Here is a 16200-nt window from a genome sequence, read left to right as displayed (position 1 = left end):
CTTATGAAATGTCAGAGCTATATTCACTGTGATATACAAGTTAATACTGAAAACTACTTTGAGTTTCTATCATCTATTAATAGTGATATCTTCTATGCCAATCTGTTCTACAATAATATTTACATTCTATTCAACAGCTCACTGACATTTCATGAGATAATGAATGACTCAATGTATAAAGTAGTGACATATGTGACTGTTCTGAAATCAAAGACAATCTCAACAGATTATGATCTGAATGCAGAGTCTTTGAGATCTTTCAGCTATGAGAAGATTGAACAGTTAATCAATTCTAAGAATTCAGATACTGATTTCTTTGTTATCTCATCTTCATCTCAATTATCTACAGTTCTTTCAAAACTGCTTCTGATAGATGAATGACATCATCAACTTGATCATATAAGTGAAAATAGTATATTAAAAATGATCAGAGACTCATGATTTGATATTATTATTATCAGTCTGAAGAAATTATCATTCTGTTTCACATGTGTTAAGGCTAAGCAGAAATGTGCATTCTACAAGAATTTCACATCATGTCATGCCACTCGCAAGGCCTTGAAGATTTGAGTGAATATATTTGATGATGATGAGACTCTTGAAACTGAGAATGATATATCATCTTACACTGACAAGAAGCTTGCAATGATGATTACAGATGATGTTATCTGAATGAGGTGAATATTTCTATTGAAATGCAAGGATGAGACATTGAGATATCTACAGATCTTCAATCAATTCATCAAGAATCTGCTGAAATGTGATATTGCAATCATTCACTCAGACTGTGAAGAATTGAATTTGAATGCAGCTATGGTATATATACTCAGTGAAGATATAAAATGAGAGCTGACTCTCTCTCATACTTCACAGTAAGAGAAAGTATTCAAATGATTGATTGATTTAATTATTGAGAAGTTCTGATCACTATTAATAGACTCTTCAGCTCTGAAAAAGATGTAAGATGAGACAGTTATTACAGTCACAGAGCTGCTTAACCTTATGTCAATCTCTGTGGCGGGCTGCGCCTGATCAATCATATAGACTATTCCGTTACACTTCACAGATTCATACTGCTTCATTCTCAAATGCATATCACTTCATTCTTGAACATGTACACTCCGATTCTCAGCCATTCTTAATTGCTGATCCTCAGCTGCTATAAACATGTATAGATTCTTCCGCTCTGAAGCTCCACTGCATACATTATCACATACATGTATAAATATTCACTTTGATCACTGATTCTCACACTTTCTCTTTCTTTTTCTTCTCTAATGTTTTTCTCTTTGTTATATAAGACCTATCAATATCATACTGATTTATTCAGTGTAGACCTCTTACACTAGAAAAATGTTCATTATCTTCTTATTAGAAAACAATTATTCATGCATTATCTTCTCATTAGAAATGATTATTCATTGAGAGATATCTGAACATATAACAACATATAAGAAAAGAGAAACAATCAGTTAAAGTAGACACTGAGTTCTCAGATAGAAGCTTACTTATCAGTCACTCTGACCCTGCAATAAGATCTTACAAAGAGAATATCAGTGAAAGACCTAAGAGTTCTGATCTTCAGATGTATGAGATATTCATATAATTACACATCTGATGATTGATATAATCATGTCTAATGATAATATGAAACTCTTGAATGTGAGCATAGACATGATGTCACAATGACTCTGAGCAATGTTGAAATTACAATAATAATAAATAGCTGATATGCATGTAACTCAATAACTTCAATATGAAGAGATTCAATGATTAACTCATGCAATTTTAACACCTACAGAATCAAATCCAAAAGTGCTGAAGAAATGCTTAGATGCTCTTGCATATTTCAATGCTTTCAATCTCACTCTCTACTCATCATGAAGAATGGAAATGCTTGTGAAACTGAGTGTAGATGAAGATGTCATCAGTTCATTAATTAATCAAGATTGATATATCAATGAATGATTGAAAGATTGCATGAAACAGAAGTTTCATTCATGAATGAAAGCATGTGAACCAGTGTTATGAACACCTGATAATATTATCAGATATCTTGATATTCTGTTCTGAGACACTGCCATGCAACAGAAAGTGTTAAATTGATTACAGAGTATCTGACAGAGAAACACTTCTCTTACAACATTTATTTCTGACTTCAACATCAAGATTCTAGAAGCAGATAATCAATCTTGAGATAATCAAATAAAGATTAGCATGCTCAAGAAGATATTGACTTTTGAACTCTTACAGGCTCTTATAAGTGTAGATGAAGACCAGACTTATGAAGACTTCTACACACAGCTTCAGACATTGAATGACTGTCTTATCAAGCTCAAGAGTATACAGAACAGTGGCAGAAGATGTTACATCTCAGTGACTCATACACCTGCACTGAAGAATAGCAATGATGCAGATGCTATGAACTGAATAGATTCAAATGTCTATGCATAAGCAAGAATTTCTGTCATTTAAACAGGTCTCTGAGTCTCTGAAATCACTTCTGAAGAAGTCACTGATCAACATCAATGTGAAGTTTGCATTAACTGTAACTGATCAGAACATATTGCTTTTAACTACTAATCAGTCTATGTATCTTCTCACTTGAAGAATGAATCAATGTCTGTTCATATCAATCATATTACATTAGAGAAAGATTCAGAAGATAACTATGAAGATGCTCTGATAAAACAGAGAAAAGATTAGCTTCTATTCAAATTTATAAATAGAAGCTTGAAGAGGTCAGACAATAACAATTTAAAGAGAAAATGACAATGAATGCAATTCTTGTATCTACTGTGATTGATAATATGTATAATATAAAAGCTGTGATAGATAGCAGTCTATATCACTATACAATGATAAAATCTTCAGTTGTAAGATATTATAATCTTCAGCATATCTTCTTATTAAAACTCTGACTTCTTACAGAATTTGATAATTTAAAAGATGCTTGCATCTGTTATATGATAAAACTAAATATAGATGTTAAAGAACATCAGTGTGAAGACATCTATATATATAAAGTTGATAATCTTGATTATAATATAATATTAGAACTTGTCTGACTATCTGAATAAGGCATCTTATTAAACACTTGAAACAGGAGTTTAATATTCTCTAATAATGATAGAATTCATGGAGATGATATTTATAAGACTATGAATCTGATACAGATCTCTGTCAACACTTATGAAATGCTCTGAAAAAGAAGTCATCAAAACTGCTGACAGAGTCACTGACAAAGTCACTGATAGCAGAACTATATATCAATCTATTCTGTCAGTCTGACTGATATCAAGAAAGCTCTAGAAAAGTTATCTTATACTATAATAACAGATTCTCACACAAAACTCTCTCAATAATATTATGAATATCTAGATATCTTCTGATAAGATAATATTATGAATATATCTTCTTTACAAGACTCAGAAGTGAATCACAGTATTAAGTTAGAAAAGAAGAATAATAAGAACTCTGAGTCACTGTGAGACTCTCTTTATAATATATCTTGAGATGAACTTCTTCTTCTTCAGAAGACACTCAATGATCTGTTAGATAAGAAATTTATATATATTAGTAACTCTTCTACTACAGCTTCTATTCTCTTTATAAAGAAGTCAGATAAAGAACTCTGATTCTGTATAAACTACTGAGGTCTGAACAGATTGATAAAGAAAGATTAATATTTCTTATCTCTCATCAATGAAACTCTAACACAGATCAGATGAGCTCAATAATTTATAAAGCTAGATATTATCACTGTGTTTCATAAGATTTATATCACTGAAGAAGATGAATAACTTACAGTATTTTAAACATGTTATAATCTCTTTGAATGAATAGTTACATTCTTTGAACTGACTAACATTTTCAGTATATTTCAGAAGTATATTAACTGAGCACTCTGAGATTTTCTTGATGAGTTTGTATCTACTTATCTAGATAACATTCTCATCTTCACTGATAAATTCAGAAAAGAGTATCAAGAGCATGTGTGAAGAGTATTACAATGACTATGAGAAGTACAACTATCAATTGATATTGACAAGTGTGATTTCAAAGTTAAGAGTACTAAATACTTAGATTTCATTATAGAAGCTGATAAGAAGATTTAAATAAATTCTGAGAAGATCTCTGTCATTCTTGAATAAGAAGCTTCATATACTGTGAAAGATATACAAAGCTTCATTGAATTCACTAACTTCTATCAGTGATTTATATGAAATTTCTCAGATATTACAAGATCACTTACAGATCTCACTAAGAAAGACTCAGTATTTCAATGATCAGCAGACACTGAAGCTGCATTTACACAGATAAAGAAGATGTTCATTAATATCTCTTTACTGATAATATTCAATTCTGATCATAAGACAGTTGTTGAGACTGATTTCTCTGACTATATAATAGAAGAAGTGATATTATAATATAATAATAAAGATGTTCTATAATCATGTATCTTCATATCTAAGAAACTGAGTCTCACTGAATACAATTATAAGATCTATGACAGAGAACTTCTTACAATTATATACTGTTTAGAAGAGTGAGACTCTGAACTCTGAAGTATCTCTGAATTTGAGATAATCACAGATCATAAGAATCTTAAATACTTCACAACTATCTGTAAACTCACTGAATAATAGATGTAATAATCTGAGTTCTTAAGTCACTTTCATTTTATAATATACTACTGTTCTGACAGTCAGAACTCAATGACAGATGCTCTCTTATAATGAGAGTAAGATATGCCTTTCAACATAGCAGATACCTGTTGAATGAACTGAGAACACTGACTTCTAGATCTGAAGATATTAGTTGATCAAGATGAAACAACTCATGACACTATACATACTTCTCTGATTAGAACACTCCCTCTCTGAACTGACACTGACACTGATACTGATATCTTGACTTCTCCCGAATCTATACTAGATGAATTATGGCATGTAACAGCTCAAACTGATGAACTTCTTCAAGCGCTCACCAAAGCAGTACATCAAGGAGCACCCCGATTCCCCCCAGAACTACGTATAAGAACTGACATCTCAGAATGTTCAATCGATGACAATAATGCCCTACGATCCCGCGGCCGCGGCCGACAATATCTAGACTGACCGTGTGACCGTGTCTGGGACCAGGACCAGATTTTTTGATAGTCTCATTACCAATTCGACTGATCCCATTACACAGTTTTAACATTAGATAGTAGTCTCATACTGTCCCAGTGAGACTTACTGTCTACTCTTGTCATATTTTTCAAATGAGATCATGATTTCCACTTCTTAATTTAAATTATTTTTATTGCTTTAAATGACTTTAAATCTTATTTGAGTGTTATCAAAAAGTGTTACTTTTTAAAAAATTAAAAATAGTCTAAAAAAAACCTTAAAATGTCTAAAAATAGTAACTTTATGCCAAGAATGAGACTAAATGGGACCAAATGAGACCACTTTCTCATTTTTTTCAAGTCATGGTTTCATTTTAAGATCTGATATATAGTCACTTTGCATGTTTTTTTGATAGCCAGTCCCAGCGGGATTCACGCCAAGAAATGTATGGGACCAGACCAAATGAGACCAAACGTGAAATTCATGGTCCCGGCGGCCAGTCTAACAATATCTCGTGAAATGGGTCGGATATGATCGCCCGACCTGGACTCCGAGTTCCGCATTATCTGAAACAGAGGCCCTTGACCGATGGGAACTGCTTCTGGAAAGAGAAGGCTAATGTGGCGGGCTGCGCCTGATCAATCATATAGACTATTCTGTTACACTTCACAGATTCATACTACTTCATTCTTGAATGTATATCACTTCATTCTCAAACATGTACACTCTGATTCTCAGCCATTCTCAATTGCTGATCCTCAGCCATCACAAACATGTATAGATTCTTCTGCTTCAAAGCTTCACTGCATACATCACCACATACACATATAAATATTCACTTCAATCACTGATTCTCACACTTTCTCTTTCTTTTCCTTCTCTAACATTTTTCTCTTTGTTATATAAGACCTATCAATATCATACCGATCTATTCGGCGTAGGCCTCTTACAATCTCAATGATATTGTATGAAGGCTCTGAAAATACAAAACTGATTACACTTGTCACGCTCCCGGCCGCGCCAAGGCCCCGCTGCGGTTCCACACGGCCCATCGCTTCCATGCGGATGATTCCATCCCATCCGAACCGGTTTCCAACCACTCTATAACATCATTCGGATATATTATAGGAAGATCTGATTGATGGATATGAGAACCCCGCTTCTATACAAGGTCAGCAGATTACTCTTTCTTAGCAGTGAGATGCCACTGAGGTATCACTCCAGCTATTCTCACTCATGGAATGAGAGAAGAGTATCTGCCCATTATCTATATAGAATAGCTAGATGCTGGCTTCTCATTAAAGAAGTCAGTGATTCATTTTTCTTCTACTGAAATATATACAAGAGTTACTGCATGTCTTATACAATCTTCTTAGAATACTAAGTATCATATCTGTGATATTCTCATAATAACCCTGTAGTCTACAAGCTCACTATTTAAGCAAGATAGTCAAGCTCACTTATACAGCTTCTCAAACAACTATCTCTACATAACACTGCTGACTAGTCATCACTTCAGTTTCATCATATTACAATTTGAATCACTCAATCTGATTACAAGTTTGAATCAGTCAAGCTCTAACAGACTGATATGATCTCATGCACTCACACTGAGACTGACCTGATCTCACTCTCTGAGAGAAACACTACATCATCTTCTAGAGTGTGTACACCTCTACCCTGACAGGAATCCGAGATTTCTGAACTCACTGCACATTTTGACATGAGGTCTTCAACCACTCTGCTATCACCACAGCCCCTACACACCTACATCTATTATGAAGATAGAGAGATTAAGGTCAGAGATTCTTCAAGATATAAGAGAAACATCTTGTCTGAATTCTACAGCTTTATCCATACCCTTGAACAGAAATTCTGCCTTAACTCAAGCCAGTATAATACTTATAAGATATGAGTAATATACACTGTCAACCTTCTTGAAGACATCTCTGCAACTACTTGAGCTATCAAGAAGAGAGAGCTTGAGCATATCAATACTATCATGACTTGGGAAGAATTCAAGAACTTTCTACTGAATCAAATTGAAGATCACTGTAATTACAGCTTCACAGCAGCACAGTGATTCAACTCATTATATTAATAAGATAATAAGAATTCTTTCAATTTCAATGCAAGATTTGAAGAATATTGAGAGGAATTAACTGATGATTTGAATCGCCCCGGTGGCCGAATGGTTAATGCGGCCACCCGGTAGCACCTTGGCGTGGGAAACCAAGGCGCGTGGGTTCGAAACCCGCAGGGGATACATTAAATCCGGAACTCAAGCACCTCAGGTTTCTAATAAATACAGAGGTGTACAAATCGCTCCAATGAATTGCTCTATGTTCCTGGGCTGGGAAGTTATTATCGCATGTATCTAATTGTCACTCCTTTGTATTTTCCTATGTTCTTGTTATCTTGGCGTGGTCTCAACACCTGTATTTCCTCCTGTATAACCAACACTTGACCTGTATTTAACATCACGCAAGGACTCATCATAAGCTCCGCTTGCATATGAGTATAATGGAAGAATAATAATAATAATAATGATGATTTGAATCAATTAAAAACACAGCTTTATCTCATAAAGCTGACTCACAAGGTGCAGATAATAATATTATAATATCAGAGTTCATCAATCAATTGCACTGAGCTTGTCAACCTGGCTTCTCAGATCTATTTAAATAATCAATTCTCTGAAAAAAAGGTCAATAAGATCTCTTCTAAGTAATCAATAATGAGATCTAAACAGCACTGTGACAGCTTCAGTGTGAAGAAAGTAAAGAAGAATTTCAAGTGTTCTGATTCTTCACTCACTGTGAAGAAATGTTAAAAAAGATTTAATAAAGATCTCTGTTTCAACTGCAGAGCTGATGAACACTATATCAGTAATTATAAGAAGCTGAAGAAGAAAAGAAACTGAGAAGATATCTTCTCAAAGTCAACTTCTCTTCTGATAAACATATTCACAGAAGATAAAGAAGAGAAAGAAATAAAGAATTAATAATTCTCACATCTCTGAGTTCATATTACAATCACAATGCATATCTCAAATAAGAAGATATCAGTGAGATGCCTACTCAACTTCAGAGTAGATATCAACTTCATATTCTATTCCTTTTCTTTGATAAAGAATTGAAAGAAGATAGATTCATCAGATCATGTAAAATTTACTGATGAAATGAAATGTCATTATTTTAACATAATTCAAGTGAAGTGTGTGATCACAGACTCAGAAGAAATCTTCAAGAAGAGCAGTCTGCTTCTTCACACAGTTAATATCATAGATGAGAACATTATTCTAGGTCTTTTATAATTGAGAGAAAACAATTCTCTTATTGACTGAGTCACTCAGATGTAACAGTATCATCTCACTGATAAAGAGACAGTAATAGAGAAATCTAAAGAGTTTCATCAGAAGAATCTTAAGAAAAAGATAGAATTAATATACTATGTAGCAGATGACTGAGACTTGAGAATAGGTGAAGAAGTCATCACTCTCACTGCAAGATTAGCAGCAGTATTCATTATTAAAGATGAATGAATACAATGTCTCTTTACAGATTATAAGAATGTCTTTTCAGAAAGAAAAGCAGTGAAGTTTCCTGACATCAAGATACAATATAAGATTCATCTTGAAGACAGTGTAATGATGCTGTACAGGCCTCTTTACAACTTGTCTATAAAGAAATTGAATGTTCTGTGTAAATATCTTGAAGAAGTGTAATTAAAGAACTGAATACACTTATCAAAGAGTTCAGCAGAGACATCTATACTCTTTATACTCAAGAAGAATGATAGACTACATCTATGCATAGACTACAGAGGTCTCAATAAGATAATAGTTAAGAATTGCTATTTATTACTGTTAATTGACAAGATGATTGATCAATTATCTGAAGCAAAGATATTCTTAAAGATTGATATACAGAATATCTATCATAGAATCAGAGTTAACAAAGATGATGTTTGAAAAACAGCTTTTCATATCAAGTACAGCAATTTTGAATATCTTGTTTTATCTTTTAATCTTTGTAACACTTCAGTCATCTTTCAGACCTATATAAATGAGGCACTGCAGAGCCTTGTCAACATCTCCTGTATAGTATATCTGAATAACATTCTAATCTTCTTGAAATCAGAGAAAGAATATGATACTCATGTTCAAGAAGTGTTGAGTTGCTTGAGACAGTATTAACTCTATATAAACACTGAAAAATGCTCATTCTACATGCAGGAGATTGATTTCTTAGGTTATATTATTAAGATGAACAGTATTTCAATGAACAGGAGCTGAGTCTTCATCATTGAGAACTGGCCAGCACTGCAGATATATCACAAGATATAGATATTTCTAGAATTTGTAAATTTCTACAGACAATTCATCTATGCATATTCACAGATTACTGTCTCTCTTACAGATCTGTTAAAGAGAAGTGTGAAAGACAGAAAAATGAGATTATTTATTCTCACTCAAGACACTGTGCAGATGTTTATGAAATTGAAATGAGCTTTTACAGATGTCACAATGCTGAATCACTTTAATCTCAACTTACTTAGTCAGTGTGAGACTGATGCATCTGAGAATAGAATCTGTGAAATCTTTTCACAGTTGATATCAGAGATCTTTCAACATTGAAAGAATCAGAGAATAATCACTTCTGAAGATACAGACAATGAATTGTCTGTGAGAGAAGGCTTTTTCACAGAACTTATAAGACACTGTAAATGAAGATCAGTGATCTTCTTCTTCAAGAAGTTATCACTCACACAGAGAAGGTATGATACTCATGATTAGAAGATGTTAGTAATTGTCAAATTCTTTAAGATCTGGCAACATTATCTTCAGAGTAGTAAGTACTCAGTGTAAGTTCTCACTGATCATGCAAATCTGTGTTATTTCTTAATAATAAAGAGCTTGACAGAATATCAAGCCTGGTGAGCAGAGCTACTTTCAGAGTATGATTTCTATATCTGATATCATTCAGGTCAGCTTAACCTCACTGACACACTGTCTAGACAGCTCAATTATAATATCATTGATACAGAGAAGAATTCTACAAAAGAATCTCTGTCATCACTGCAGAAGAAGCTGACTGCAGGGAATTAAGATTCTCTGAAGCTCAGAAACAGCGCTGATAAGGCAGCTGTATGACTCAGTATAGAAGATGAAAGAAAACTCAAGTCTCTGCAGAGAACTGACACTGAAGATCATGAGCTTCTTATATTATATCTTACAATTATTGAATTGACAAAGAATAAAACAGTCTACAATCTTTCAATTCAACTACTTTTGAAATTCATTAATAAGTTACAGAAGAGGAATACCTCTACTGCAGCTCAAATTCAGAAGTTGAAGAAGAAAGAATTCAGTTTGAACTTGAAAGAGACAGGCTCTGAGCAGAGTGATACTGCTAAGAAATCAAGTCACTGATAACTAGAAGAATGTGAACTTCTACTGCTGAATGATTCAGTCTTTATCTCTCATAGCAGAGCAATGTGTCAGAAGTTATTAAGAATTCATCATAATAATCTTCATACAGAGCACTTCAGGTTAGAGAAGACTGAGAAGCTTCTAAAACATAAATATATTTAAGACAAACTCTGAGCAGATATTAAAGAGTATGTTGAGACTTATAATATCTGTCAAAGAATAAAGATTCTGTGATATAAGTAATACAGTGAGTTAATATCACTGTCTGTTTCAAAGAGCTTATAACAGAATCTATCAATGAATTTCATAGTTGACCTGTCAAAGTCAATAAGAGTCAAAGAATATAACTCAATTTTGATCATTATTGATCATTTTACAAAGATGATTAAATATATCTCTATTCATAAAAAGATTAAAGCCTCTGAATTGACTGACCTGTTTTTAGATACTATTATTCATGATCACAGTGCTTCAAAATCATTAATAACAGATTAAGAATTCCTCTTCATTAGCAAATACTGATCAGCTTTTTACTATCATCTTATAATAAGATATCTTCTCAGTACTGCATTTCATCTGCAGACAGATGATCAGACTGAATATTAGAATCAGACACTAGAACAGTATCTTTAAGCATTCAGTTTATATTATCAGAATAATTGACTCAAATATCTTTTAATCATCAAATTTGTATATAATAATGTAAAGAATGTAATCTTAAAGATATCTTCTTTCTATACTTATTATAGATATAATTTTTTATTACTCAGTGACATTACAGATAACATTTCAAAGAGAAGAATAGATAGTCAGAATATTGAACAAGTACAGAGAACAGAGTATCTCTCAGTATCAGAAGTAAAAGCAAGATTAGAACTTTTGAATAAAATCTATGAGAAGACAGTGAAAAGCATTCATCACACTCAGAAGTAGCAGATGAAATACTATAATTAAAAACATCTTTTAATGAAGTTCTTAATAGAAGATCAAGTACTACTTTTAGCAAAGAATATCAAGATAATGAGACTGTGTAAGAAGCTCAGTGAGTAGTGACTAGAACCTTTCTCAGTAACAAGAGTGATGAGTAAGCAGATATATGAGTTGAAATTACTCTCAGAATTGAAATCAATTCATTCTATTTTTCATATTTTCTATTTAAAGCTCTATAAGCAATGTCTCAGAGTGAAGCTATCTCAGCTGAATAATATCAAGATTGAGAGTAATACTGAATATCTTATAAAGAAAATATTGAATAAGTAAACATATTACAGTAAGCTTCAATATCTCATTAAATGAAAAGATTATTCATTATCAGAGAATTCATGAGAACTGCTTGAGCATTTGAAAAATACTGAGAAAGAGATTACAAGCTATGAGACAGCTAGTAGAGATCACTCTGTTACACATCAGAGATATTGAATAAGAAATGCTGCTTAAGACTTCTTATTTTTCTTAAAGAGTTTTTTAGAGATAATCTTGCAGTGATGAGTCAGTGTCTTATTAACTTTATAGCACTCTTCTTCTATTTTCTCTCAAAGAATTTTTAGAAGTTTAATGAGACTATACAAGTGTAAAATTTCTGAAGCAGTTAATAAGAAAAGAAAGAGATATTTGAAATCAACAAAGATTAATATTATTAACTCACAGACTGCTGCTATTCTAATAGAGCTGCAGTCTGCTGAAAAAGTAAAAAGAAGAGATCAGAGTCTACTCATCAACAATCACATCTTCATCAAACTCATTCTTCACTGTTGAAGTCTTCAGCATCAGCATCTTTGCCTGCTGAGAAGTTAGTACTGCAGCATCACAGAGAAGCATGCTGCAGAAGAGTATAAGAGATACTGAAAGTATTAACTTATCAACTTATAAAGCATCTCAGTTATCTGTTTCAACTGAAGTGAGATTCTCTTTAATCAGCAATTGATCTTTATAGTGCTTTTAATAGCAGTGCTGACTAATCTCTTCTTAAGATCAGTCATTCTGAGGTATTTTTTTATCTTGAAGATTCACACTTTCATCTTCTTTTACAGATAAGCAAGAGAGACCTTCTCAGTCTTGATAGAATTTATCAATACTTAAAGCTCTGAGACTCTTACTCTGTACTGCTTGAGTATCTGAGCTTCTTATCAGAGCTGACATAATATCTTTCTATGAGATAATACTTACAGAGAGACAGAAGTCATTGTTACAGATACAATGAAAATAACAGAAGTGAGAGAAGAGACAGATGTATAAAATCTCTCTCTTCTTCAGCTGTTTAGTGCAGTGCAGATAAGTGATAGTATCAGTCAGAGACTGCACTGAAGCCTTCTCACAGAGAGAAGACAAAGAAATCACAGAACTCTGCAGACTCAACTCAGCAGTATTCTGAGCAGGGCTCAGGCATGTCACAGGAGAAGAACTATGAATTGAGCTTCTCAGAGTCACTGTTTCCAGAATCAAGCTCTCTCTGAGATCCTCTTTAAATGATCACACAGGGTCATATACTACTGTGTTGACTGAGGGGGGGGCAGCGTCACAACAGTGATGGAAGAGGCAGAGAAAGAACTGGACACAGATGAACCAACTGGCAGAAGGGATGACACCTCACTGCAAGGCACAGGAACTACCACCACAGCTGCAAGAGAAGCAGGAGAAGATGTGGCAATGAGAGCAGTGCTTCTGCAGCTCATTGATGCTGTCATCTCCATCTTCAACCTGGCTTTCTTAGCAGTCACGGAGGCCGCAGCTGCATCACAAAGACATTTACTCACTAGAAAACATCAGAATAAGCCTCTTATTGTCTCTCAAGAATAATGCTCCCATGCACTTACTATTACAGATGAGAGAGAGAGAAGAAAAATGTGTTACAGAGAGAGAGAATCTTTTCAAAAAATCCTGTCACTACTGTTAACTTTGTCTCTAAAACACATCACTTTTGCAGGAAATTTCATATATAGAATGAAATATAATAAGAGATCTGTAAGTCACTTATTAACTACATTTTTCACATTTTAAATCAATATATAAGAAACTCACTTATCATATGTTTGATTTGAATGAAGATGAGAAAAGAAAGATTTATACAGTTAGCAGAAAAACTCATCTATTTCTTTATATCATACACAGTATATGTGCTGTTAAATCAGTTGATAATCATTGTTATACAATAAAGATAATTTCTAATTCAGTAATCTTAAGAGCATCAGAACTATGCTCTTAAAGAGAAGAGTATTATCACACTCTCAGCTGTGTCAAGATCTCACTGCAGTTTCACACAGCTTATCACTTTCATGCAGATGATTTCATCTTATCTGAACCAGTTTTCAATTACTCTATAACATCATTCAGATATATTATAGAAAGATTCAATTAATGAATATAAGAATCTCACTTCTATATAAGATCAGCAGATTACTCTTTCTTAACAGTAAGATATCACTGAGATATTACTTCAGCTATTCTCACTTATAAAATAAAAGAAGAGTATTCACTCATTATCTATATAGAATAGCTAGATGCTGACTTCTCATTAAAGAAGTCAGTGATTTATTTTTCTTCTACTGAAATATATATAAGAGTTACTGCATGTCTTATACAATCTTCTTAGTATACTAAGTATTATATCTGTGATATTCTCACAATAACTCTGTAGTCTATGAGCTCACTATTCAAGCAAGATAGTCAAGCTCACTTATATAGCTTCTTAAACAACTACTTCTACATAACACCGCTGACTAGTCACTGCTTCGGTTCTGTCATGTTACAACACTGTATAAGGTCTGACTTGAAGCTCTACTCTCTGCATACAGCATTCACTGATGAGGTTGCAAAGCATTCTTGAAGATAGTTCTCAAGCTCATTAATAAGATAACTTCTCATTTTAAAGAGTTGATTTTTGTGAAATATGATGATTTTATCAATTATAGATTGATGAACCTCTTCAACAGATATTTATACATATTAAAAGACATCATCTTTCAGAAGAACTTTCATCTTGTTAATTCATTGATACTGATAACAAACAACCTGAAGGTTCTACTTAATACAGTCTGTAAAGTAGCTGCAGTGATTTCTTCATTGATATCAGACTCACTCACTGCAGTCTGACAAGAGACTGCAGTGATTTCTGATTCATCAATTAATAATCTGTTCATTGATAAGGAAATTCAACCTGAGTGTTCATTATTTCTCATACTCACTAATAATTGATGAATTGACTATGATATCTCCATGAGAATATCTATCTTTTTAGTACAGAATACACTGAATTTCCTGAAACTCACAGTTGAATCTGATGATTCTTTGACATCTATAAGAGATATCACTATAGTGAGAGAATCTACAGTGAGAGAATCTTCAGTGAGAGACAGTCTTGAAGACCTATTCACTGATTCTGAGATTGCTGCACTTTCAATCCTGAAAAACCTCACATGTGTCAAAGCTTTCATGGAATGAAAGTATTATTACAAGGCCTGTGTTAAAGAGATTAACTGTTTGAAACAGATAGAGATCTGATAACTGATTGAGAGAATATTATAAATGAGTGTTCTTCACAGCCAATGAGTATTTAATAAAAAGTTTAATAATATAAGTGAGATTATCTGCTATAAGACTCACTGAGTTATCTGCAGAAATCTTCAATAGAAGAGAGTCAATTACTCAAGAATCTTTGCACTCATTGTCTCTGCATTCATCTCACAAGCTCTCATGATAATCTCAGCATTCTGAGAATAGTATGTTCTGCAGATTGATATGATGACTGCTTTTTTGAATATTCAACTGTCTGCTGATGAATAAATATATATGAATCAACTCACAGAATTCTGTGAAGACTGTGATAATCTTATATGTGAGTTGATGTAGAGACTCTACAGTCTTAAGCAAGCAGCACTCTTATGATATGAGAAGCTGTGAAAGATGCTATTACACTCAGACTTCTAAGTCAGTCTCTATGATATCAGACTATTTATTCATGATGAAAGATAAGTCTATATAACTATCTATGTGAATAATGTCTGTCTCTATAGTCTGAAGATTGATGATCTGAACTGGGTCAAAGCTGAAATCACTGCTAATTATAAGATCAAGAATGTAGAGAATTCTAACTGCTATCTAGAAATAAAGATTGATAGAGATTCAACTTCATTAACATTGTCTCAATCTCTCTTTATAAGGAATTTTCTGAAGAAGTTCTCAATGAATAACTATCATTCTACATTCACTTCTATGAAGAAGAATGTCAATTTTATGAATAATAATGAGAAACTGATTATATACACAGTAGAATTTACTCTATAATTCTATTAATCTGATATCAGATCTCTGTAATATCTGGCAATTAATACATATTCTGATATGAGCTTCATCACAGAATTTCTTGAACAATTCAGCTCTCAGTCTACATCAAAGAACTGAGCTGTATATAAGTGTACACTCTGATATCTACAGAGTTCAATCAATGAGAGTATAACCTATCACAGAGGTGCTGAAATTGAACCTGTAGCATATACAGATGTCAATTGAGCTGGTAGAGATTCAGAATCTCATTCAATCACTGATTATATCATCTACATGACAGGTGACCCTGTTGCATGACAGAGCTGCTGATAAACAGAGGTCTTCAAATCATCAACAGAGGTCAAATATATTGCATTCTTTAAGACTGTATAT

At 33.1% G+C, this 16200-nt stretch overlaps 2 protein-coding genes and 1 pseudogene across 3 annotated transcripts; all 3 read left to right on the top strand.

The window, feature by feature from the left end:
• Positions 1 to 2217: 2217 nt before the first annotated feature.
• On the top strand, positions 2218 to 2430 carry BDBG_16454 (uncharacterized protein; the record flags this gene model as incomplete). Its single annotated transcript, XM_031724401.1, has 1 exon — positions 2218 to 2430. The coding sequence occupies one exon, from the start codon at positions 2218 to 2220 to the stop codon at positions 2428 to 2430; it is 213 nt and encodes a 70-aa protein (XP_031576626.1).
• Positions 2431 to 7291: 4861 nt separating this feature from the next.
• On the top strand, positions 7292 to 7380 carry BDBG_16453 (annotated as a pseudogene). Its single transcript has one exon. The product of its transcript is annotated as a tRNA-OTHER (tRNA).
• A 5694-nt stretch (positions 7381 to 13074) lies between these two features.
• On the top strand, positions 13075 to 13344 carry BDBG_16452 (uncharacterized protein; the record flags this gene model as incomplete). The annotated part of the gene is made up of 1 exon (XM_031724400.1): positions 13075 to 13344. One exon carries the CDS (start codon positions 13075 to 13077, stop codon positions 13342 to 13344), a length of 270 nt encoding a protein of 89 aa, XP_031576625.1.
• Positions 13345 to 16200: the final 2856 nt, after the last annotated feature.

Source organism: Blastomyces gilchristii, assembly GCF_000003855.2.
Source record: "Blastomyces gilchristii SLH14081 genomic scaffold supercont1.3, whole genome shotgun sequence".
Lineage (NCBI taxonomy): Eukaryota > Fungi > Ascomycota > Eurotiomycetes > Onygenales > Ajellomycetaceae > Blastomyces > Blastomyces gilchristii.
The sequence above is the reverse complement of the archived record's forward strand: the minus strand, read 5'-3'. Positions and strand labels throughout refer to the sequence as shown.